The sequence below is a fragment of the Manacus candei genome, unplaced genomic scaffold (genome assembly GCF_025592945.1).
Source record: "Manacus candei isolate 608988 ecotype Guabito, Panama unplaced genomic scaffold, ASM2559294v1 h1tg000003l, whole genome shotgun sequence".
NCBI lineage: Eukaryota > Metazoa > Chordata > Aves > Passeriformes > Pipridae > Manacus > Manacus candei.
In genome coordinates this window covers 20,126,304-20,152,323 of record NW_026138051.1, presented here as the reverse complement: position 1 = coordinate 20,152,323, position 26,020 = coordinate 20,126,304, and the positions used below count along the sequence as shown (strand labels likewise).

The window sequence follows — 26,020 nt, the reverse complement described above, 5'->3', positions numbered from 1 at the left end:
GAATTAAAATCAGTGGGTTTTGGTTTTTTTTTAGTTCAGTAAAATACACATTTCAAAGAAGGATTCAGGTCTCTTGGGAAGATGTAAAATGTGACTCCAAAAACTTGATTAATTTTTACTTATTTCGCATACTTAAAGAAAGAATGTCTGGGTTTGTTTCAGTGAAGAAACTACAGAAAACATAACATAGAATTGATCGAAGTGCAAGCACTAGTGTGACTGAATTTTGTTTCTTGAACCCCATATGGTGGAAGAGAGTTGTTTTCCTATGAACCCTCCTTATATTTCTAACATTATAAATGTAAAATTTCTTGGCCAAATTTCTGGGTTAAAATATCCTACCAGAAGCAATAATGCTTTCTAAAATGCTACAGGAATTTGCATTGGCATTTGGCTGTCATAATATATTATATTTCTGTCATAATATATTTCTTTTAGAAAGTAGGAGGCTTTTAATACAGAAAAATACTGACTGTGACCAAAATAAATTTAAAAAAAAAACAAACCCAAAACCCCAGAGCACAGATCTGACCCTACAGCTGTTTTGCCCCAAGATCCCTGGGATTTGGTCCTGAAGAAGGGCTGAGCTTTGATACATCCCCTTATTTACCTGTTTGCCCAGATTTCAGTAAAGAAGCACCACAGTTCCACTCTGTTTCTCTCTCTTATTAGACTCGATAATGAAACCTCACACAAGAGCTCTTCCTGCTGATTTTTCTTTTATATAATTTATTTCAGTGATGGGGAGATATGATAATTTTTATATGAATCACTGCTTTTCTGGCAGACTTTGAAAGGCTGAACAAAACAATCCACTTTATGCTGCTTTTTGACCCTCTTTTTTTCTGACTTGCAGCACCCCCATCCTAGGAGAGCAATGGACCAGAGTGATGTGGTGTACAAAGTTGGCAGCAGCCTGACAATTGAAAATGTCACCATGGAGGATGGAGGGCTGTACATCTGCAGGACATTCAATGCCACTAGGCTGGAGGCCAATGTCACAGTTACAGTTTATGGTAAGTGCTGCAGCCAAGCCAGGGCACCCAGGGACCAAGATTGTTAAGCTTAAAGGTAGGAAATCTGTTGCTCTAGAAATGGCATTAGGAAGAAAGCCAACTAGTTAAACCAACCATCAATCATCTGTAAACTCTAACTTCGATGAGAGTCAGCACCCAGCAACTGTGTCTTCAAACAAATTCAAGAGAGTACATTTAGATGGGATATTGGGAAGGAATTCCTCCCTGTGAGGGTGGGGAGGCCCTGGCACAGGTTGCCCAGAGAAGCTGTGGCTGCCCCATCCCTGGGAGTGTCCAAGGCCAGGTTGGACAGGGCTTGGAGCAACCTGGGATAGTGGGAGGTGTCCCTGCCCATGGCAGGGGGTGGGACTGGATGGGCTTTAGGGTCCCTTCCAACCCAAACCATTCTGGGATTCTGTGATGTCTGAGGACATGGATTAACTGGGAGCTGAACTGTTTTGAGAAAGTCATGTGTGGTGCTGAGGCCCTTGTAAATCCAGCCTGTTCATCCACGTGGACAAGAGATACCCCAGGCAGTTTCACACCCCGATCCAGGGCAATGCAGGTGTTTATTCCCTGCTTTCCATATCAAGTCCCTCATGTGGAAACGGCCCTTCCTGGCTGTGGCTGTGCTGTTCAGGAGCAGCCTGACATTCCATTTGGTTGGCTGAGCTCTGCAGATCTGTACTGGAAACAATCCCAGGCAGTCACAGCACAATTCACAGGTGTGAGTACTGTCCCATGGCAGATCAGCTATTCCTTGTCTTCCTGCTCATTTCTCTTCCCAGAAAAACCCTACATCACTGTTTCACATAAGAAAGGACCTTACTACGAGATCACCTCGGGACACAAGTCACTGAAACTGGCTGCAAAGGTGGACGCCTTCCCTCGGCCCATTGTCTCCTGGTGAGTTCCCTCATCTGAGCAAACTCTGGGATACAGGACCTTCTTTAGGGCTCCTGTCTGGAATTGACTGTCGCTGTTCCTTATCACAGAGATAAGAGCTGGGAGCTGTGAATGCCCAGAGCTGGGGGCTCACACTTCAGCTGAGATGTGACTCTGCTCTGAGCTGCCCTAGTTCTGTGGAGCTGGGCAAGCCATACCTCATGCCCATGCTGGTTTTCCTCCTAGTCATTCAGGAAAGGTCCCTAAAGGAAAAATGAGGGTTTTGCTTACCCTGGACACAGAAGTGTTTGGGAGATTCAAGTAGAAAGCTCGTGGGGAAGGGTTGCCTGTTGACTCCCATCAGTGGTGCTCAGTCTGCAAGGGGATAATAGAAAGGACACATTCTCAACATGACAAATTGTTTCTTTTCATAACTTTTAAGTAGTTTCCTCCAATCCTCTACCACCAGATCCTTGTAAACAATACAGTGAATGCTCCAGACCAAACTAAGGGCTCCAGTAGGACTGCAATGGATTTGCTAAACAGGAGGGGCAACATGGCAGCAGCTCTAGGAGACATTCATGTCTCTCCTTGCCCTTTCACCACTTGTCTTCTCTCTTGCTGCTTTTCCAGGCTTCGTTGTGCCAGAGGTCTTTAACAACCCCATGCAATGTCTTATACATCTTTAACCGCATGAAATCCCATGGGATATCTGGCAAGGGTTTGCCTATCCTGGCAGAGAAGGAGGCATTGCCCAGAGCACCTGTCCTTGGCCAGCTCAGTGCCTGGCAGGCACAAAAGGGATTGCTCAAGGCTGGCCTTGCTGCATTTTATTAGCAGTGCAATAACCCTAAATTCTCTAACCACTAATGAAATGAGTGGTGCCAGGAGGTGGTTTTAATTGCTGCTGTTATCTGGGGATGTTGGGAGTTGAGATGGGGACTGAGCCCTTCTCTCTGCCAAGGCTTTGTTCAGGCTCAGCATGGAGCTGTTTGGGGGCTGCCTGGGACCACCAGAGCTGTCTTCCCTCCAAGCTGCAGCTGTTGATGTTGGAGGTCTCTCAGGATAGTTGTTTTAACGACTGTAAAGGAAGTTTCCAGCATTCTCAGGCAGTAGGACATAAGTCCCAGCTTCTCCTTCCGCCAAGCCTAGAGCTCTGTGTGCGGCAAAGTCTGGCCTGTTTCCTAACCATAACCCAAATCTGCATGTTGGGTTAGCAGTGAAGAGGAACCTACTCATACAGACCCTGCTCTCCTACTCCTAGTGAACATTTTGGGCTAGGAATTCCTCACTGACCTTGCTATTGACTGTCTTCCTCCAGGTCACAGACTTTAACTTTTCAGAAACCTCAAAGGGTCATATGCACATTTCGAAAGAAAATTTTGCTTAATTAATCTCTTCTTTTAAAGCTGAGGACATACATTTTGCTAACCCATGATTTCCTGCACTTGGTATTGCCCACTCAGCATGATTTGGGGCATTTAGAGGTACATTTCTGACTGTAGTTGAGCATGTGAGAGGCACTGCTCATTCAGATCCATTAAAACATCTTTTTCCTGTTTGTTGGAAACCAGATGAGATACTGCTCAGTTCTAGTGTGGAAGTATATCAAATTCAAGCAGGGATTATAGACCTGTATTTCCCTTACTGGTTCCCAAGGATGACTCTTTACCCACCCTAAGGTGGGTGACAGCATCTCTGAGGGAAAGCCTTCATGATGAGCCTTGATGTGACTTCCAAAACAGGTACAAGGATGGCAAACTGATCAAGGACAACCACACCTGCTACGAGCCAGATCCACTGAAGTACAGGCTGGGAATACGGGATGTGAGACCCAAACATGCTGGGAACTACACCATCGTCCTGAGCAACCCCAAATACGGCCTCTATAAGAACCTCACCATGCAGCTGGTGGTGACAGGTAAGGACTTGATGTTTATAATGGCTTCTCCTGGGATATTTATCATAGTTTGGGTGATCCCACTTCCCCAGCCAGCAGGAATGGGTGATGTTTCCCAGGGTTTAGCTGATAAGAGCTGACACAGCACGATGCACAGATCACCACCTCACTCAGGAACCACTGAACCCCTCCTTTCACCACGAGCTCCATCAAAGCAGCCCAATGGAGAGGAGTTAGTCTGAAACTAGGTCATCTAAAGCCCCTTTCCACCAAGACATGGCACCTCCAACAGCTGCAGCACCGTGCGTGGCTCCACAGAGGAAAGCAGAAAGGGCTTGGAAGTGAACAAACCTCACAGGACTTACATTTTAATAGGAGTTTGGGAGGATATCGAGTAGTGAGGTCTTAGAACTACAGGCACAGTTTCCCAAGAGAAGTGATGGAAGTTTTATCCCTTGGGATTAAGAACTAGCTTGGGCAAAGCATTGGAGAACATCTGTTGGGACAGGAAGAGTCTCAGTGGGGCTGAGGGAAGGAACTGGATAAGCTGCCCTGGCTTTTATGTCTGTCTATCATCCTGCTCCAGATACACTTTCCAAGTCTGTATTTTCTGTTCTGTCTTTTATTTGCTGGGAGCACTTGAGAGACAGGTTGGTTTTCAGGGGAATGTGGAGAAAACTGTGCAGTAAACTGTGGTGTGCACTGAAGCAGGTTCATTTACCATAGAGGAAAAATAGATATTGGAATCCCATTTATTAACCTCTCTTGCTGGGAAAATGGAAGACAGAGCCACATTGTCTCTTTGCACATCCACTGCCTCTTTTAATCCACTGAATTTGGCAACAGAGATTAAATCATGAGGACAAGTAGGAGCTCAGCAAAACTCTGCTTCCCTGGGTATTTCCTGAGGTTCACTCAGGCAGTGAGGTGGATAAAGTTATTGAGACAGGTTTGCTTTCTTTTCTGTGGTGAACTCTTATCTCCTTATCCTTTTTACACCTAAAAGTATTCTCAATTGTCCATTTTTTTATATACTTATGTATTGTTGCACCACGTAACTTCCAGCAGTTGTGTTCTTCTCGTTTCACCTTTCAGAAAGGAATAATGCCTAAAAAATGGAGGATTTGTCACTTTGGCACATCTGGCCTATTAAAAATGCTAAAAAATATATGGTCGATTAAAAAAGCTTAAGCCTGACATAAACTAATGTGTGATAAGCTAAGAACATGCTTATGGTCAGGTACTGCAGCTCAGCTTGAGGAGGAGGAATGTGTTGAGCTGAGTAATTTGTTCACTTGAGATTGTTTTTCCATACAATGATTTTCCCTCTTGTTAAGAGAACGGAAACGTTCAGAGGAAGAGAAAATTAAGAATGATAATAAACTATCTTGTCAAGGTAAATATTGGTGTTTGCGTGCAGAGGAGATAGTTTACTGGAAGGGCAGCCATTCCCCAAATAGGCAGATGAAAAACAAACAGCCCTTGTTTCTATGAGCAAGCTGCTATTTCAGGATTAAACCATCCCATGCTCTACACTGCAACACAAGCCTTTCATCTCTATTGTACGTCCAGGATGGTGGCATCCCGCCCCTCACATGCCTGGTGCTCATCCTCAGCCTTCCCAAGGGCTCAGCCCAGCAAAGACTTCCATCAGCAATAATTATTTAATTGCAAACCCACCACTTCTCAAGAGCTTGTAAAGTCCAGCTCCTGCAGGAGCAATTGTCACATGGGGAAGCACAGGAAAAATGTACAGCAAGTGCCTCTTTCCTGGTGACAGAAAGTCATGGTAGAAATGAGAGCAAGCAAGGCAAACACGTGCCCAGGAACGCAGTGGGTTGGAAGCTGCAGGCTGCACACAAAGGGGGTGTTTGCCTTGGCTGCAGGCTGGGCTGACACAGATCACCCTCTCCTGCCTTTGCCAGGCTCTTCCCTGCAGCCCCACCCTGACGTGTGCGAAGCCCTGAGACCAAGGAGAGGCTCATTTTGCTGTGATTCATGTGGGCAGAGACCAAAAAGGGCAAATTTTTGTCTTGGAGCTTATCTGAGAGCAGCAAACTGCCCATTTCTTGTGCTTTCCACCAGAGTAAAGGGACTACTTTTCCAGATCTGGAAAAAGCATCCTCTGCTTTATTTTCAAACCCACTCTGAAGGTCCCAAGTGAAGGCAGATTGGAATTTTCCCCTTAACTCTCTGCAAATAACCTGACATTTTATCTCCAGTCATCATGACTGATATCTTGGTGTGACACTTGGATAGATTAGACTGCTTGGATTCTTAGCAGACACAGAGGCACAGAGAAGGAGACCAATGCACACTTTGTAGGCCTTTTATACCGGGATTACCCTGCCCACCACCTCTGAGCTGGAGGTGTGATTAATGTCTCTGCTTGGAACCATAGGCAGTCTGCAATTACTGAACCTGGAATCTGAACACAGGGATTAGTAGAGTTGATGGAAAAATCCTCTTGGGCTTCAAGTGAACACAGTGGTAGGAGTAGCAGTTTTGCATTGAGTCTAAAAGGTGGAACTTGCAGCAGTTCAGCTCCTGATAAACCTCATGCTGAGTAATAACCGGGTATCAGCTCCCTGAGACTGGGGAAGAACATTTCTTTTTGAGTAATTTTTCCCAAAAAAACAGTCTTTGCATTTCAGATCTGCATCTGTGAGAGGGAGTGAGTTCTGATCCATACAGTTGAAGAGAAGAGGGAAAACCATTTAAATAGACTTTTGAATGAGAAGATTAATGTCATATGAATGTTTTCTGTTGCTGCAAGGGGCCATTGCACTATAGAAATGATCAGTAATCACAAAGCCCCCTCTTCTGAGAGTCTCTTCACAATAATCCATCATTAATGTTCCCAAGTGCCACAGGTAGTACAGCTAGCAGTCAGCCTGCTGTGACAAACCCATCAGCTGCAAATTTGGACTAGGTATAGAGGAAGTTTAAAGTTAACAGTGCTGTGAATTGTTTTTCACAAACAAAGTATAAATAGCAGCAGGACTCGTCCATGAGACTGCACTGTATTAATTTTTGCAGTGTATTTTATTCACTAATAATGGCAGCAGAGGAGAATCCTTTAAATAGGATGAGGACAAGATCAGAATTCACGTGCCTGAGCCCTGGATGCAGCATCTCTTCTGACTTGCACTGCTACAGGTTTCCTTGGAGTCACCTCCTGGATACTTAACTGGGAGCAATCACAATAGTTCTGACATCCATTGTACAAGGTATTTCATTCCATGGGGAAATATTCCAAGCTATTCCCCCCCCTCCCCAGGTTGTTTTGGCCATAAAACTGATAAGTACATGCAGGGGTATCATTGTCTGGGCTCCAGAGAGTAAAGAAGGAGCAAAATGGGCAAATAACTCCAGAGCTGCAGGGTGGGAACTGAGAGCAACCCCAGCCCAAGGCGAGGACCTGGCTGACAAGGTACACAAGGAGCTGCCTGGCCTGAAGGAGAATCGTGCTGCAATTCAAAAAATGTCACTTTAAGAAGCGGCTTAGCTGTGCCTCTGGTCACCCTTGCTCCCACTGCAGCTGGAATTTAATCTTGCAGGAGCACGTATCTCGGTGTAGAGTCACCTTGGCTCATTGTAGGACTCAAGTCCCCAGGAGGCAGCTGATTGCATTTTCAAAACACTCCTTCTTTACATATTTACACATCAAACACTGTCCAAGAAGCGGCGGGTTGCTGTGTTTTTGTTTTGTTTGATTAAATTCTTATTGAGAAAAGCTTCGAGAAAATAATGTCCTGAAGAATTTGGGAGGGAGGGAGCAAGGAGAAGGAACAATCCTAGCAATCAGCTGGTGGCTGAACATCTGAGCCAGCCAAGGAGAAATGTGGGAGAAAAGAGTTATTCCAGGATGGAGTGCAAAGCAGCTTCAGAACAAAACATAAACGATCCCCTCAAATCTATTTCTGGGCAAGCAGGCTGTGTTTCATTCTCACCCTTGTCCAAGTCATCCATGTCCATCAGGATTCCTGCTGAGCCCTTTTGGAGCAGTCAGTGTGCTCTGGCCACCACATAGGGAGTGAGGAGTGTACTGAAGCATAAGTTAATTCAAAAATGGGATGAATAACCTCCTTCACCCTTTGCCTTTCTTCTTTGTCCCAAAGTTTCTCTCCTGTGCTTCCTCAAGGCTCTTCCAGCAAATATTACTTTGGGTTCCAGCTGCTCCAGCCAACTAAAGTTACATTCCCTCATAGAGTCCTCGATCCCCCAAGCTCGTGTTGTATCCATAAGAAATGCAGGATTAAGTACTAGAAATAGCCTTTACCACAGGCAGCAGAAATTCACAGGCTCCTGGTGAATTCCCTGTGTCCTGGAATAACAGGGATGCAGGGGAAATTCACGTGTTCATTGCCATGTGCTCCTTGTTATGTCAGCGAGGCACTGGCTGCACCTCGACCTATTACCAGGGAGAAACAGCTCCAGAGCTCTTAAATGATGCACATGTTGCCCCTCTCTATGGCCAGATCAGCTCTTCAGAGCTGGTTTAAAATCAAAGGCAAAGGCAGTTCTGTGCCTGACCTTCCTTGGCTTGAAGGGATAAGCTGACATCAAAGGAGTCCACAGTGACCTCTGTAAAAGCCAGTAAATATGTGGTGATCCATGTGAGCAAAACCCCATTGCCTCACCCAGACCCAGAGCAGTCTGGAGAGGGAAAGGAACCTTGAGGATGAGGTTAATGCTCTTGGGCTCTGCCAGGTCAGAGAAAAAGAGCTCTTAGAGTGGTGGATCTCTGCTAAAGCCAGGGCAGGATGGAGGGGAGAGTCCCAGAGTCTCTGGTGTTGGAAGGGGCACTGATACCTTTGAGGTGAACACTGCTGCAGTGGGAGAAACAAGGCTTTCCTTGGATTATCAGTGAAATCCAGCTGATGTTTAGGTGGAAGGACTGAGCCAGATACAAGAATCAGGCCTACACAAAGTGGCCTTGCCTGCACACTCCGGTGTCCTGCCAGGGCTGGGCTTCCTTTGGGTATCACATCCAGCTCCTGCACAGCTCCTTGGAGGATGAGCCACTCAGGAAAAGGCAAAATAGAAAATCCAATTTTCCACCACCTGGGCCAGCCGAGCAAACTAGAAATCCCTAAATAAACCAGGGCCTGTCTCCATCCAACTGCTGCTCCCCAGGCCCATGGCTTTGCTTTTCTCCTGGATTCTGGCAGTGATGGCTGTGATCAATGCTCTGGATGCAGGACACTCAGTTGAGAAGAGCAAGGGCAAGGAGACATAGTGCTCCAGTGTGTGCTTGCAGTCTCATTTATCAGGCACAGGCAGGAGAGAAACAACTGACTTTTTTTGGGAGATATATGAAAGAAAAGAGAAAATGTAGCAGCACAAGGAGGCTGCAGAGGGCTTTTCCAGCACAGTAATTACAGACATATTCTGAAGAGTTTCCTCCCTGACATCAGGCAGACCCTGCTCAGTCCCAGCTCCTCAGTCCAGCCCCGCTCAGCCTCAGTGCACTCCCAGGAGAGCCCTAATGAACAACTGCGATGAGCTATTTCCATGTTGTTGGGAGTAGCCAAAGCAGTTTTAGGAAGAGGAAGGTGGGGGCCTGCTGGAGTTTGCCAGAAAAATCCAAGGCATTCGACTCACTTTTCTTGGCAGCAACAATTCCTGTCTGACAGCCCCCAGCACCCCGAGTGGGGGGAGGTGAGGAAGTGGCTGTGTGTGATTCCCACAGTGTCCCTCAGCCAAACCTGCAGGTACATCAGCGGGTGTTTTTCTCTTTTGGAAAGCAGGAAAAGGGGACAGAGACAAAAATGCTAGAAAACTGCCTGCTCTGCTTAGAATGAAGCAGTTCATTATTACGTATCTGCTTTTGAACTCTGTTTAGCCACAACAACATCAGATGTGGAGACATAGAAAGGGAAAACCTTTTTTTTTGCCTCAAAGCTTGGGTGCATCAGGGGTGAATGAGAGTTCTGGGAGAGGTGGTACAGGCCTGGAAAAGAGCTTTCTTCCTACTCAGGGAAGAGAGAGACATCCAGAAGTGACAGTGCGAGGTCAGAAAAAAACAAAACCAAGCTGCACTGCCATTTTAACAATAAAATGCCCTGTAGGGCAGGTCAAGTGCCCTGTGATTTTTGTTAATATCTGTTTCTACAGGATCCAACTGCCCAGTTTGTCTCCCGTTTGCTCCCATCCCCTGGCATTCCCAGCCCACCACAGCGAGTTACAGTGGAGCAGCAGGGGGTGTGCGCTGGGGATTAGGCAGGAGACCGATAATCGCTGCCCCGCCTTCTATTCCTGGCCGTGGTAGTGACTCACAGAGGGATTTTGGCCACTCATTCCATTTTGACATTTGCTCCCGCAGAAGTGCCGTGGGGACAGTGCTGTCCACCCACCTCACTGCAGCCCTGGGTGCAGAGCTATGGGAAATAAAACTGCAGCCAGAACCAGTCCAGGAAAAGCTCTCAGACAGAATCAGGTGGGGTCAAACACAATGTGGTGGTCAGTCTGAAACAAAAGTTGTGTTTTCAGGTCATTTTACTAATTTTCTTTCTTTCTTCCTTCCTTCCTTCCTTCCTTCCTTCCTTCCTTCCTTCCTTCCTTCCTTCCTTCCTTCCTTCCTCCCCTCCCCTTCCCCTTCCCCAAAAAGAAAGAAAGAAAACCCCCACCAAACCTCACCAAAAAGAGATCACTTTTGAGCCAAGCCCAGACAACTTCCTGGGTCTTTTTTTCCCTTTCCCTCCTGTTTGCCCAGTCCCAGCCTGCATTAATAACTTCCCTCTCTACCTCACAGAATATTCATCACCTGACTCCACCTACAGAGCTTGTATTTCCATTAAGTGCTGTAGGAACATCAGATGAAAGACTCTGAAGTGCAGATGTTTTTTGCTTTTGGGAAAGGATAAATAGAAAACTAGTTGCCACTCTCTCAGTGGTTTTAATAAAGGTCCATGTCCAGCAAAGTACATAAGGCTGAGACTAATGTTCCACTGGCCATTCTATGTTATTTTAATGATGTGCTTAATGAGAAAAGATTTTTTGAAGCCTGGTTTAAATGGTAGTGGGGAAGGTACACAAATGGCAGTTCTGTGAGAGGTCACTAAGAGTGAAGCAAAGTTTCCCTAAAAAAGGCAGAGAAACTTTCTCTGTGTTGTCCTCTATATTTGGACTCTCCTTCGGGTGGCAGGTGTACAACCCCCTCAGAGCATCTGCTCTGAATTTAGACAGAAGAGTCTCTTGTAGAAGGGGTAATGCCAGAGGGTTAAATGTCCTAATCCTTGCCCATATTATTTGCTCCTAATGCCACAAACTACAGATAACACCAGAAAGTGAGATTTGCATAATGCTGATCAATTTGAAAGGTACAATAAACAGAACTGTTTTTTGATTGCATTTCCCAGTGCAGCAGCAACAAAGTCTTTAGCTATTCAGGTCAGCTCTCACACCAGCAATTGCACCTCTGCAAAGTGAGCTGGGGATACAGTCACACTTGGAGCCAGGGAGGGAGAAAACCCATTTCTTTGGATACATTTAAAGCCATCTGCACATCGTGCCTTCCGCAGGCAGCTAGGGAGCAGAAAGCTTTTAAGGTTTGTTTGCCTTCTTCTTGAGAAAGGTCAACCTGGGAGGGGATGGGATGGGAGGCTGGGAGGGAGCAGCAGATCCCGGCTCAGGGGGAGTGGAAAGCCAGGAGCAGTCTAGCAAACAATACCTGGGTAAGGAAGGAAGTGCGAGGAAAGATCTGCTCTGGCCCTTCAGCACCGCTGGAGCAGGGGCCGCTGACTGGGACAAGGATCCACAGGGAGGTGACAGGTGACCCAGGGTGAGGGTGGCAGAGGGGGCAGGTCAGCCTCGGCACAGTCCCCGAGCTCCGAGGATGCAGGAGGACCTTGCTCTGCAGTTCCTGGAGGAGGGAAGGAGCAGTGGGAGCTGGGGCTGTGCAGAGGTACCTCCTTGATTACTCACCTCCTGTTCTGCCAGTAGTGCAATGCCTATGAAATCACCAAGCACAGAACTAAATTACTTAATCACAGAACCACGGAATGGCTGGGTTGGAGGGACCTCTGGAGACCCTCCAGTCCTACAGCTCCCCCTTCCCAACAGCTCCTTCTCTTTTGGATGCTTAAAACCCAGCAATGCACACACAGATATAGGTGTGTTAATGAAATCCAGACTTTAGATGCAACAAGAAATGTCCTTGGATTTGGCATTGCTCACAAATGGATTTGTACCCCAAGCCTTCCCTGCACCTGGACACGAGCAGGGATAAGAGTTTGTGCAAAATCCACTGTGCTGCTTAGTGAGCAAACAGGAAAGAGAAAGAAAAGCACTGTCTGGAGGAGGGAGAGAGTTACCTGAGAAACACACTACTGGGTGCACCCTAATAATCCCAGGCTTTAGGCTCAAAACTCCTCAGCAGGCTGATGTGGAGAGGTTTTCACAGGGGAAAGTGCTGCAGGTGCCAACCCACTGAGCAACCACCCAGTCTGAGTCAGTCTAAAAGGGCAGTCCCACCACAGAGGCCAGTTAATGTGTTCCATCACTGAGGGAGGCAACTCCTGTAAATAGGATTTGGGTCAGCATTGAGCAAAGGGAATGGAAAAGCTTCAAGGGAGGCACAGTAAGAATTAAAATGGCCATGGCAGTGAGCAAAGTTTGGGAAGTTTTCATCCCAAGAAATATCCCCCAGCCGACCCCCCCACGTTCCCCACCTCAAACCAGCAGGGCCAACACCCCCCAGGCCCAGAGGAGGCACGTTCAGGATTGTGGAAGAGCCTCATCCTCACTGTGTTCAGCTGCAGTTCAGAGTCCCTTGCAGAGTGACACCCGCCTCCATCACAGCCTGCAAGGGAAAGGGAGACACGTGGAAACTGCCTCAGTCTCTGGGTGTCATGCCCATGATTATCTAGGGCCCCGCACTAACTGTCTTACAAAGAACACATGGGGAGGCGTTTTTAGCCAACCCCTCAAATTTTAAGAAAATAACTGCTTAAACCTCATAAATAATGATTATTTCAATTGATGAATCATTTTGACTCAGGTCTCAAGTAATTTTTATAGTGCCGTGCAGTAAAGTAATTGTGGAGTGAAGAATTCATTTGTCACTCCTGTATGTTCTTGTTAGAATTGGATTAAGTTAAAATTAATATTTCTTTTTCAGAAGGACAATTTAAATAACAGTCAACCATGAATCTAGAAAAATCTCCTGATATTAAAAGACTGTGATCAACCCTCATGCCCCCAGGCTCTTCCACACATACAAACCCACACAAACAGTCTCCCTCCTTAAGTGTGTAAACCTTTGTTCTTACAGCCAAAAACATAACACTTGAGTAACCTTTCACACTGAACTCAGAGTCTCTTTCTCCAAGTGAAAATCATGCTTTTGAGTGCAGTCCAGAAATGCCAAACACAGGATTTGAGACTGAAAATTAAAAATGCCCGAGATAATGAAAAATGTACTTCTCTCTCTGGGGAGCTTTACAGAATTATTTTTATGATCAGAAATAATTTTATGATGGGAAATGAGATGCCAGTTACAAGGAATTTCAGCGTTGTCCTGAGAATTGCTCAAGAATCTCCAAGCACTTGGTCAGCAGAAGGCTGTGTGACCCAGAGCAATGCGGTACAGGAAACGCTCTGTGGGTGTTACAGAGGGGGAGGAGAGCTTGAGAGACCTTCACCTCGGGCTCAAGTTCTCCCCTGTCTGCTCCCGTCTCCATCTTCTCCTTCCCAGAGAGACAATCCTTCTCCCTGAAGGGACAAAGGAGTGAGGAGGGGAGGTTTGGAGCCTCATAACACATCATGTGCGGGGGAAACGAGACCCAACCAAAGGGGATCAAAAAAGCAGAAGAGAACACAAGAGCCACACCAAACAAGGGCTGTCATTTGGGTTTCTGAGGGGAAAGGTTAATCAGGACCTAATGAAGGTTCTTTAAACAGATAATGTTTTATTACAGCACAGGATATGGCTGACCCAACTCCAGTCAATACTCCTTCCATGTGGTGGAGAAGGAAATGCTGATGTGTTTTCAGGCAGTGATTAGGTCAGAAGATCTTTCAGAGTCTGACCATGAGAAATGGAAAGCGAGGATCCCCCCAAGACATGGGATCAGCCTGGTTAGTCCTCTCGGAAGAGTAAAGGGGTAGAAAGGAAAAAAAGCTATTAAAAAAAGAGGGGAAGGGCTCAAGATTGATGAGGTGGGCAGTAGCTCATATTTACATATCTTGTGTCTCCTTGACAGCAGAAAAAATAAGTTAACCCAAAAAATAGAAATCTAATCTACATTCACTTCCCAAGTTGTCAAAAGGCCTCGGTGCAGAGCAGCCACACTTGGCTACACAGGGATGTCCCAAGGAGGACCCCGACCAATAAATCTGTTTGATTTCCTGTTATGAGAAGCAGACAAAGAGATATGGTGAGGGATGGGCAGAGCTGTCTGCACAAGGGAAGAGCCTGTGCTTTCACCCCAAACTCCAACCCACCCTCTCCAAGGTTAGGAAGAGTTCAGTTCACTTTGGGGATTTTTCAGGGTTATTTCTCCTTTTCGTGTGTTCCCGTGGGAGCTGGAAGGAGATGGGACAAAGCCTTTCTTTCCTGCTGGCAACAAGCAGCCCTGAAAGTGTCACACAAAAGTCTGTTCTTGAGAGATTTCCAGTCCAAGGGTGTGATCTTGCAACCCGTCCAGATGTGAATAATGCCATGACATTTTTAATGGGTTTGCTGTTGGTGAGAATTCTTTGGCATTACTCTACCAGTGTTTTCTCCACACCACTTCTTCCTTGCTTTCTTCTCCCCTTCATCCAGAGCACGTTACAAATAAACAGAAAAGGCAGGCAAAGATTTCAGATCAAAAAGACTTTTTTTCCCAACCCCTGAGGACCTGCACAATGGTAACAACACTGCAGAGCAGCAGCTGCTTGATAAGGTTCCTCTCAGGAGGTGACCTCATGACTCCAATGCTCTTTTGCCCACAGTACATGGACTCACAGCCTGATCCTGCAGTCCCTGTAGGTGTTTCATGGTGTAAATTTTCCAGAATACAGCAGGTCCACAACAACATTTGAGGGTGATTAGGATGAATGTGGTAGCACTGCAGTTCTGAAATAGCACGAATAACACCCGTGTTTCTGCAGATGAATGCTCCTAGTGCTACTGGGAATTCCCCCAGGACATCAGGAGCCTCACTAAATCACCACTTCTCCCAGCAAAAAGTTTCAAAACCTTTTATGGGAACAGGACCAGGATCGTGACCATGGATGTAAATTTGCTCATTTGCTTTTTTTGTGGTGTGTTGGTTTTTTTTTTCCTCTAGAGAGACCCAAAATCTTTGAAAAGGAAACTGATTTTGATAAGATCATGCGGGTGGAATTAGGAAGCAAACACAAGATCCAGTGCACTGCAAGTGGGAATCCTGAGCCCAAGATCGAGTGGAAGTGGCAGCCCTGCAGCCTCACAGACACAATGTAAGTGACATTCCAAAGGATGAACATGTTCCAGAAGAGTTTGGTAGTTCCAAGTCACCTTTTCTTTCCACCACATCCTATTTTGGTTGGTTAAAATCCCAAGCAGTGATTCCCCACCTGAAGATCTCCAGGGTTAGGAGCCCAGCTCATGTCTGGTTGTGTGAGTTCTTCTTGACTTACAAGCACCTTGTATATTATCTGAATTGTGTGAAGTAAGTTTAAAGTGACCACTTCAACTCTTCCCTGCAATGAGAGGGCTGAAAGCAGGTTTTCCATCCATAAAAAAAATAAGGCAGGTCTAGAAAGCAAGAGAGAAAAGTGCTGGATAGTTCCTTATGTTCTCACTGATCCATTGCTGTTCCAAGTGCTATGAGAAAGCCACGAGACAGGGAAAAATCACGGAGAAATTCCTTTCCCAGGTTTTCTGCTGCAGCAGTCGCAGTGATGTTGAGTGATCCAGTCTCAGGCTGGGTCTAGAGAGTGACCTTGTGTCCCTCCTCCAGGGCTGTATCCCGGTACCTCAGTCAGGGAGTTACACTGCTCCCATGGGAATAAAGAGCCGAGATCTGCTGGCTTAGGTCAGGCTGTTGGCACTGCAGGGCAGCAACAGGGGCTGTTGCTTCAGGGCGTTCAACCAGAGCAGAATGGAAACACCACATGGAAACAGGTTCTGCATTCCTTAGGAAGGCCACAGGGATGACCCGAGATCTTTTCCAGGCCTTTCTGTGTAGGGAGAGAATTGGTCATGAGTGCCGAACTGAGCCAGACTCAAACTGACCTGGTGGCAAAGGACCTCATATAACCCTTGTTCCAGCTCTGCCTCTCTGATCTTATCAATTTAAATACAATTGCAGAGTGGCTCTACCTCTCCTGGCCCCTGGGGCAGCCTTATCTTTCACCAGCAGAAGCTGAAGGAGGATTCCTGTGGGAAATGACACAGACCCCACTTCCTTCTGTTGTCTCACTTCCCCTCTCTCTCTCTTTCTCTTCCCCCTCCTCTGCCTCACCAGTGCACTTTGAATCCCAAAACACCATCATTGTTCCTTAGAGCTGTGATGTGATTTACTTCCTCTGGGTTTTTTCCCTTCATCCTCACGACAGGATTGTGCCTTGCAGGAAGTCACTCAAGACATCTAATTAGGCTCTTTTGAGAGCTATAAACCCTCCCTTGACCCAGGGAGTTACCCGAGTCTCTTGTGTGGATTTGACCAAGGCAGGGCTGACTTGTGGATTCATTTCCTGCAGCATCAGCACTTACAGATGTCCAGATTCATTTTACGTCCCATAACCCTACAGTGGGCTCAGAGCCTTTGAACTGCTAAGCATGAGAAAACCTGTGTCCCTGTTATTCCAAGTCAAGGAAGACAGAAAAGCCTTTTGCCTTGGATGGTGCAGATGTGCCTTTCCGCATGATGTTCAATACACTGCTCTTTGCTCATATTCCAAAATGAAGATTGATAACTGGCAGCCGTATGCTGGGGAATGGGCAACATTAAAGGAGCCTTCTGCTGTCATTATCCCAGTATTTATCCACTCTACTCCCTCAGCCCACACTTCCTGTTGGAAAGCTGAGCAGACAGACTCAGCAACAATCACCTCCCCGCAGTTCTGAGTGACTGGCATTTTGAATTTGGAAATATAACTCATATTAGCCAGATTAAACTCACATGATTTAATTAGTTATCCAGTATTTTCCATTTTTAACCTTCGGAAAGTTTGGGGGGTTCCTTTTTGGTCATATACTGATCTTTGTCTACCTCTGTCAAGGTGCTTTGTAAATAGTTTTGGAATGCTGTAATGAAGGGATACAGTAGTTTCACAAAGAGAAACAGACTCCAGCAGCCACAGCTTTTAGGAGTTTTTAAGACCGAAGACTGTTGTCTAAGACTGACATTCTTTTCAACACACCTCCCTGGTTATCTGTGGTATGTCTGGTTCTTGAACACCATCTCTGCTTCTCTCCCTCCAGGTGCAAACCCGAGGGGCCAAGAGTGGTGGTTCAGGAGAACATGGTCATAGGCAACAAGATCAGAAGCATTGAGAACATGCCCATGCAGGGGGATAAACCAAAGGTACGTGTGGGGTGGAGTCTGAGCCATGATGTCATGGGATGCCATGGGATCCAGGGGCTGCTCCAAGGGCTCCATGCTCACACGGAGCTCTGTCCTGGAGCTCTGTCCCGTGGTTCCCAGGCTGCTGTGGGTTGTTAGAATGCTTTGAATTCCCCAGCTCTGGGATCATTTCACTGCTTATGAACACCAGAATTCTGTGAACTATGTCACTCACCCTGTTTAAAACTCTCCAAAGAGTTTTGGGTCAAAAGACTCTGTGTCTCCTCAGACTCAAGATGTGTAAGAGTGGTTCAGTGCGAGGGGTCCTGTGAAGTGACCCTGACTTCATGAAGACACTTGAAGAGCACTTTGTCCTGCCCAGCTTTGCCTCCTCTCAGCAGCAGGCTGAGCAGTGGTGTGATGTGAGAGGCCTGCAGTGCCAGAGGGAACTGGCCTCATTTTGGGGTGTACAGGTGCCTGCAGGCCCTGCCTGTTTCAGCTGGAGTTGTCCATGTTTCTTTACCCATCTGGGCTGCCAACCACGTTACTGACTCCATGAAGGTGGGAAGGCCTTCCTTCTACCCTTCCCTGCCTGCTCCCCCTTCCACCAGCACTGGGATCACTCTTCCTGTGTGAACTGCAGAGATCCCAGCCAGGAGTTACCTGTTCAGTGCCTCCTGGCTACCTGTGGTGGTGCTGAGTGATGTTTAGACTTGTCCATGCTGACCCTTGGGAAGCTGTTGGAGCTGTTCCACTGTGGCTTCACAGCCTCCTGGCTCTGCTGTGCTCTGGCTTGGAGAGTTGGTTCACCTGTTGGACTTACAGAGCTCTGTGGCTTCAGGAGTGGGTTTGCAGGTACAGGTTTTGAGGTGGATGGTCCAGATGGTCTAATCCTGCAAGGGGCTGGATGCTGCAGTTCATATCCTGGTGCATCTTTAAGCAGAGGATAATTCTTCAGTTACTCCCATTCCCAAAGTTAAGCCCAAAGCTAAAGTGCTCTTCTGGATTAAGTCCAGACTAAATCAGCGTCTGGCAGGATCAGTGCTTTAGCCATCTGCTCTTTCTCATGGAGACTTTCCAGTTCTAAACATAATCTGAAACAGAGCTCTGAAAACATGGTGGCTGGACTGGGAAGGAGAAAATCAGTGTTCGCCTTTCATTCCCAAGTTTTTCCATTGTTGGAAGATATTTATAAGTTAGATTTATTTAGATGGCATAGTGCCCCTTAAGCTCTAGTTTTAATGTATTCTTTAAGAATTTTAGATCTTAGGTGAAAGCAACTCCCTACAAAGTACTAATTACTTATAAAAATGGAGGTCAGCAACAGGTACCTACAAAGTTTTACCCTTTTCTAAGACTTCCTGGTTGCTGCATGGACTGACAAGAGCTTTCTGGCTCTCCTGGCTACTGTCTCCTTCCGCACACATATATATACAGTCTGTCAAAATGTATGATCTGGTGTCCCAGAGCTTAGTTTGTGTCTGATGATTAGTCTTCAAGTTATATTAGTCCCCACAGAAAAGAGGTTTCACAGTTGCTGTGACTCAAAATATCTCTTGGTTACTGAATTGTCCTGCTGTGTGGAAGTGAGGAACATGAGGGAACGTCCATACAAGGTCCTCACAGAGTCCTCAAAGGTTTCCTTGTCCCCAGGAGCTTGGGGCACTCTGAGTGCCACCAACAGCCCTGAGGTTTCTCCTTGCACAGCATCTCTGCTCTTTCTGCACACCCCAGACGTCCTGAAGAATTCATTTTTAGACATGTTCTGTAAGGGTTGTAGCTCAGCCTACAACCCTTTAACTTAAGCTTCTACATATTTCAGTATTAAAGTTACAAGCTACGTAATTTTACATTTTATAATATATTCATTATTTTCATCTCCTGCTGATCCACTGGCTAAAAACACAGTCTGAGGTGTTTCCTAATGATTTTTATGTCCTGATTAAGATTTATGCAAATTAATACAATTAGGTTATGAATTAATATAACTAGATATATGAACCTCAGGTTTCAGCACTTGGTAATTCATCAGCATTGACGGGGCAGATGAAATAATGAAGATGTTGGAGTGTGACTGAGCAGGGCTTTCATGGACTGTGTTATGAAGCTGGGATTAGCTGAGCTTGGTGATTTTCCTGGGGGATTTGAGCCTGTCAGTGAACACTGGATTTTGGAGCAGAAGCTGGAATTCACCTGCTCTCAAGGATTCCTCAGCATTCCCAGAGTTCACCCTCCAAGAGCTGCAGCAATACTTGCTGGTTTGGCATGAAAACATGCATTAAAAGCATAGGAACAACTGCCCTGGAATTACCAGATCCAGAAGCTTTCTCAAAGCAAGCTGGCAGGGCAGCAAGCACAGATTTTTCCAGCAAACCCCTGGTGTTTGATGTGCTCTTTGATCACATGAAGATCTTTAGACAACTCTTGACAGGAGTAGCGTGTAAAATTGAACTGTCTTGTCATCATCATAATGATGATTCCACTATTATTCCATAGAGAGAGAAGTGAATTTCACCTCCTTCCTGCCTTCTAAAGGCTGAGACTCATCCCTAAGGAAAAGCATGTGGTTATGGTTATGATGTACTTCACTGAAGTTTTGGTCAAATAGTGGTTGAGGCACTTGCACTGTGTTCGAGTCATTTTCCCAGTGGTTTTGAGTCAATACTAAATTTTTCACTTTGTGATTTAAAGCCTCATGTATCTCCCTCTGAATCCTGCTTTTTCACACCAGGTGAAACACCCGTGATTGCAGGCATGGTCTGAGTTTCCTCTTCATGTCACAAGGAGTTAGGTTGCTATTTTATTTGCTCTTCTGTTAGCAAAATAACACACTGGCCTGAGCTTGGGAGAACAGGACCAGCAGAGGAGAATAGCAAGACTCATCCATAATTCAGTCTGCATTGGGGGGTTCTTTTCATCACTCTTCTCCCATTCCTGTAGATACGAGAGAGTGGCCTGGCCACGGGGGTGTTTCTGCTGGTGGAATTCACAACCACTCATGAAAACTGACCCAAAAATGCCAGGTTTAGACCTCCTGGAGGAACAGAAAGACTGCATTAGAGCAGTGGGGTGCGTTTGGTGCAAAGTGTGGGTGCAGCTCAGCCGGGAGGTTTAAACCCGTCCCCCTGTGTGGGTGCCCACGTCAGTGAGCTCCATCAGCCCTGTCCACCAGGCCCTGGCAGGGAAGGTGAGCAGTCACCACTCTCTGGGAGACCAACCCAGATATTTCAGGCACTACCCAAGCACAGAACATGGACTGCACCACACTGTCCTTGGCAGGTCTTGTGAGAGCCTGGCGAGCAGCAGGCGGGTCAGAAATGGCCCTGTGTCTTCCCTGCCCTCCTAAATTCCTTCCTGAAGTCACAGGTTGTGAGGAAGAAGCAGGGAGTGGTCACTGCTCAGGACTGGCCAGGACCTATCCACCCATCCCAGGGCCAGAGGGCAATCAGTGTGTCCGTACTAGAGGTGAATACCAGTTCCTCCAGAGGCACCTCAAACCTCCAGTTTCCCCCCAGTTCCAGCCCAGTCCAGCACCTTTCCTGCTGCATTCTGTGAAGAGGCTTGCTCTGCTTTCACAGGGAAACACCCACTGCCTGAGACAGGAGCAAACCTGGAAGTTCTCAGCTGACTCACAGGCTTCTCTTACCACTCATTCTCAGTCCAGCCTTTAGCATGTTTTGAATGAATGAACCAACATCATGGATCAGAATTGTCAGGCTATGAAAACAAGTGTTATTCTGTGCCATTCAAGTAGATGGATTAGGAGTTAGTTGACTATTTTCTTTGCGGGGTCTCTGCTAAAGTTCCTGTAATTCCATCTCCCTCTCACACCTCCAGCCCAGCTCTGCCAGAGTCAGACAGCTGAGAAATTTTCCACCCACGTTTTCCACTCCTCATCCTCACCCACGCAGAGCTAACGAAGTGAAAGAGAAAGAACTGTTAACTAAAGCTGCTGGAGGGAGGGATTAGCCAAAGGAAAGAGAAAGCAAGGAACAACTAGATATGTTAATGCATGCTGGCTCCAGCTTAAGAAAAGGTCTGGTTGCTCTGTCCTTACTACAAGATGTCTTAAAACACTCAGGGTACATGGCTGTGGAATGTTATTTGGCTGCTTCTAAAATAATTTCTTTTTATCAGCTCGGGAACATTACAGTGCAGGACGTATGGACTTTATTGAACTATTCCATTAGGAGTTTTCCCAGCAGCAATGTCTATTTACTTATCATAGCTGTTCTTCAGAGCTCAGTCATTTTATTTCTTTTCTTATTGAGTTTTAAACTTAGTCTATTCTTTCATAGTAATCATTTATTAGCTAATAGTGGTCTCTTTGGGGTCGCAGTATTGGGTGGCCTTTAGTTTAAATCATAGGAAATGGAGCCCTTTACTTGCAAATCCAGTCACAGGCAGGATGTGTGGTGTTTGGTATGCAGGGAACTCCCAGGATCTCATCCAGTTCCCACTAGGAAGATGTCTAGACATGCCATGCCAATAATTTGTTATTAATTACCATTGGTCCCAGCGCTGTCTGCACAGGAGCCGAGGATGGAACAGTCCCATGGTTTGTGCTCCACTCGCGGCTGGAGCTCACTGGCAGGGGTTTGATGTGTCATTGAGCCTGAACTGCTCTTGGCCAGGACAGGGAGCAGAAGGTAAACTAGAGAATGCAGATTTCCAGGCTGTAAATAGTTCATGAATTTTCACTGCAGGGATACAGAGTTTCAAGGCAGTTGTGAGTTTCCCCTCAGCATCATTACTGAGGTTCGGCAGGAGCTGGACTCTGTCTGGGACTGAGGGCTCTGAGCAGAAGGCAAGGGAAGCAGCTGTGGTGTGAGCCCTGCGAATCACAGGATCACAGGAGGTTTTGGGTTGGAAGGACCTTAAAGCCCATCCAGTGCCACCCCCTGCCATGGGCAGGGACACCTTCCACTAGCCCAGGTTGCTCCAACCTGGCCTTGGACACTTCCAGGGATGGGGCAGCCACAGTTTCTCTGGGCAACCTGTGCCAGGGCCTCACCACGCTCACAGCCAGGAATTCCTTCCCAGTATCCCATCTATCCCTGCCCTCTGGCACTGGGAAGCCATTCCCCCTCGTCCTGTCCCTTCATCCCTTGTCCCCAGTCCCTCTCCAGTTCTCCTGGAGCCCCTTTAGGCCCTGGAAGGGGCTCTCAGGTCTCCCTGGAGCCTTCTCTTCTCCAGGTGAGCATCCCCAGCTCTCCCAGCCTGGCTCCAGAGCAGAGGGGCTCCAGCCCTTGGAGCAGCTCTGTGGCCTCCTCTGGACTTGCTCCATGTCTCAGACTTTTCTGTCCTGGCTCTGATTCCAGGAACAGAAAATACTTCACCAGGTGCATGGACTGAGCACACTGAAAGGATTATCCCCTCAGAATTTTTTCCACTCCATGCAAAAGGTCCCCAAATGTTGGGGCTGTGCCACTGCAGAGAGGAGTCTGTGCCAGCAATTCTCACTGTTAATAATGGGAAAAGATCCCTATGTTTGGGTGCTCAAGTTCAAACCACTTTTTCATTAGGGATGGCATTTAGAAGAACAAAATCCTTTTCCCAACCTGCCACTGTGACCAAATGCACACAAATTTCAATTTTCAACTGCCAAATCATCAGCACTGTGAACCCTGTGAGGTTTAACATCTAGGTTAATAGAGGTTACTCTGGCATCTCCTTGGTTCACTTCAAAGGGGTCTCCTGATCTATGGGTACTTCAAAAAGCAGATACCACTGCTGGCTTAGAAGTGCTTTTCAGGTTGCTTTTGGTAAAAGACAAAACTATGTGGTCTTATAGAGGGAAGGGTTTTGGATGCCCTTTGGTTTAGTCTGTTAGTGTTCCAAAGCACCACTCTGTTAAGGACCAAACCAGGATTAGGTTAGTTTGGCAACTGAGAACTTCCCTTCAGATGCTGGAAAGATAATTGGACTCCCAGTCTCAGGGATTGGCCCAAGAGCACACAGCTAGAGTAAAAAGTTGATACATAATGATCTCAGGATAATTCTATAATAATTGTAATTAATTCTTGTAATAATTCTTATTTCAAGAAAATCACTCAAAATCCTGAATTTCCAGCTCTGAAATCACCTATGGATCTCTTCTGGATGCTGCTGGTTCAAAAGTCACATTTTGGAGGACTCTGGGAGGTGCTGGTTATAAGACAAGTCAGTAAAGTGCCTTGTCTCTGTAGATCAGGTGTGTAACAAACTGCTGTCCAAGTCCATAACAGTGATTTGAGCAAACAAACAAGAAAATTCTTTCTTACTTTTACTGAGTAGTTTTTTTCCCAAGAATTTGTCCCCAGACTGTTTCCCACCATCTTTTTCACCTTCATATCTAGACACAACTGAGATTAGCTCTGATGAGGTCTCAGTATAGCTATTTGCTCTTTTTTTTTCCCGCTACCCTGCCAGACTTCTCCTGAGTTATGGAGTTGGAGACATCAGCATCTGTGTGTGTGTTCATGAGCATTTACCTCTGGGCCACAGCTTGAGGCATTGCATCAGTGTTTAGAAGAGCCACAGTGTCACCCCTAACACTTTGGACATATTCCAAAATGGATATTTTATGCTTTTGACTGGCTCTACAGTATTATCCTCCACTTCCCATCTAGAGCTGTCACTTAGAGAGGCTAATTACTGTTAAAGAGCTGTCCAAATTTATCCCCTTCCATCCTCAGCACGTACATTTATATTGGCTTTTGCTATTCCCAGACCTAAAATTCTCAGATCCAGCAATCATGAGAAGAGAGATCTTGGTCCTGATTCAGCAGTAATTCCACAGGCAGTGTCTGCTGCTCAAAGTCAGGGTAGAGCTCTGAACATGTGCTTGTTAACAGCCCATGGCATCAGGCCCAGGGCTACAGGAACAGCAACAGGAGGAGGAGCAGGCGCTTCTCTGGATGATTTTATATCCAAGTTACAGCTATTCGCACATCATAAATCACCAGCACTGCACAGCTCTTTCTTTGGTGGACACCAGAGGGAGCTGGGTTTACTGGGCTCCTGTTTTCACCCCTAAACTTGATTTGTCCCTATTCTTGGTTGATTTCTGTGTCCATGAAAAGCAGAGACTTTTCAACTTACCCGTTATTCTGCTGAAAATGTTCCCCATTAGAATGTAAAATGCACATGGGATCAAACCCTTTGAAACTCATTTCCCTACAGGATTTAAAGTGCCAGAGCTCAGCAAACCTTAAATAGCTCTGAAAATACAATCCACACAGCTATAGACACATTCATGATGCAGCTTTATGAGGGGTAAAGGAATGTCTTGTGTGAGTTTAGTTTAGGATATTAAAAAGAAAGTCCAGAGATGCTTTTGTGCACTTCAAAGCGCTCTCTGGAGATAAGGACAAAGGGCCAGAGGGTGTTATAAGTTTTGATTCTCAAAGGCCTTAGAAGAGATGGCAAAGAAAGCAATATTTGTTCCAAATGTGAAGGCTCAGACTTCCTCAGGTGAATGGCTGCAGGGGAAGCAGAATCATCTTGCAAGAACATCTGTGTCTTGGTGGGTCAACCCCTGATTTCTCACTACCAACCCAACAGAACACAAGGAATAATTAAAGCCACGATCTATGGATAGTCCTGTATGAGCCTGTGGTGCTGCAGGGACAGGGACAGGGCAGTGCCACAGGGCTGCTCCTCATTAAGGGGACCCTACAAAGAAGCAGAGACTTGGGATGTTTAAGGAACACAAATTCCTAAGGATGTGTTTGAGTTCAGCCCCGTGAGTAACAGAAACACTTCCTTTTTCTCTGTGGTGAAGCTCAGGACAAGTGTTCCTTCCTTATCATTCATGATCCTCCCTTTCTGCATTTGCCAAGCGTCACCAGCAGCTTCTCCAGATCTTCCTTCCTTCCTGCACAACTCCTGGCACAGCTCTGAGGAAGGATCATGGAATCAAGGTGCTTCCAAACACAAGTTGTAAGAGTGAGCTGGGGACCAAAGGGGCCACATCCTTCTCTCCCTTCTCTGGGGTTGCAGTGAAGCAAAGCAAAATCCTGCAATATTCCTTACCCCACATGCATATGAAGTACCTGCTTCCCATGCAAATGTGGATGTTTGTCACCCATGTAACCCATAACTGAGAAGCAGAAAAGAGAACAGAAGGATGTGGGACTGCATTTGGATGAATCCTCCAGGTCCTTCACTTCAGCTTTTTGCTGATGTTGTCACAAAAGGACCTTGGCCTTGTCTCAAAGGAGAACCCTGCTTTTCATTGATGAGACAGGGAAAAAAAGAAGTTTAGGATTGAGGAGGGAAGCAAGTTAGCTGGGCTGAGGTGATGTGAGATGATGAGAGAGCAAAAACCTAGTAGAAGCACTTGTGTGTCCGTGACCTTCACCCGTTACTAGAAACAACTGTATTAGCAGTTTTCTGTACCATAACACTCCTCTGCCAGGCCTTCCCCACACTCAGAGCCTTTTTTTGCCTTCTCTTTGCTTGGCAGATTGTGAGCACCCTCACTGTAGAGAACAGCAGTGCCTCAGGGATCTATTCCTGCGTGGCTTCCAACAAGGTCGGCGTAGAGGAGAGGAACATTGAGCTCTACGTGTCAGGTAAAGCACAGCACACACACAGCACATACTGATGGGCTCATCCACCTCCAAGGTTTACAAGGCTGCTCAGTGCTCCTTCAAACTCTTGGGAATCCCTGCCTGTGATGTTTTTGGAACACTCCCAGGCTGTTCAGGGCTGGGTCCTGCACAGCTCAGATGTGTCCAGCATCAGCCCCGATG

At 46.5% G+C, this 26,020-nt stretch overlaps 1 protein-coding gene across 2 annotated transcripts in view; it reads left to right on the top strand.

Annotated features, from left to right (window-relative positions):
- Window positions 1–26,020, top strand: part of LOC127472289 (vascular endothelial growth factor receptor kdr-like) — a 131,397-nt gene that overhangs the window by 58,185 nt on the left and 47,192 nt on the right. For both annotated transcript variants that reach the window (XM_051790311.1, XM_051790301.1), the window contains exons 7-12: window positions 857–1,016; window positions 1,805–1,922; window positions 3,647–3,822; window positions 15,081–15,231; window positions 17,201–17,303; window positions 25,732–25,840. In XM_051790311.1, coding sequence (XP_051646271.1) covers window positions 857–1,016; window positions 1,805–1,922; window positions 3,647–3,822; window positions 15,081–15,231; window positions 17,201–17,303; window positions 25,732–25,840 — 817 coding nt within the window. The remainder of the gene's footprint in view (window positions 1–856; window positions 1,017–1,804; window positions 1,923–3,646; window positions 3,823–15,080; window positions 15,232–17,200; window positions 17,304–25,731; window positions 25,841–26,020) is intronic.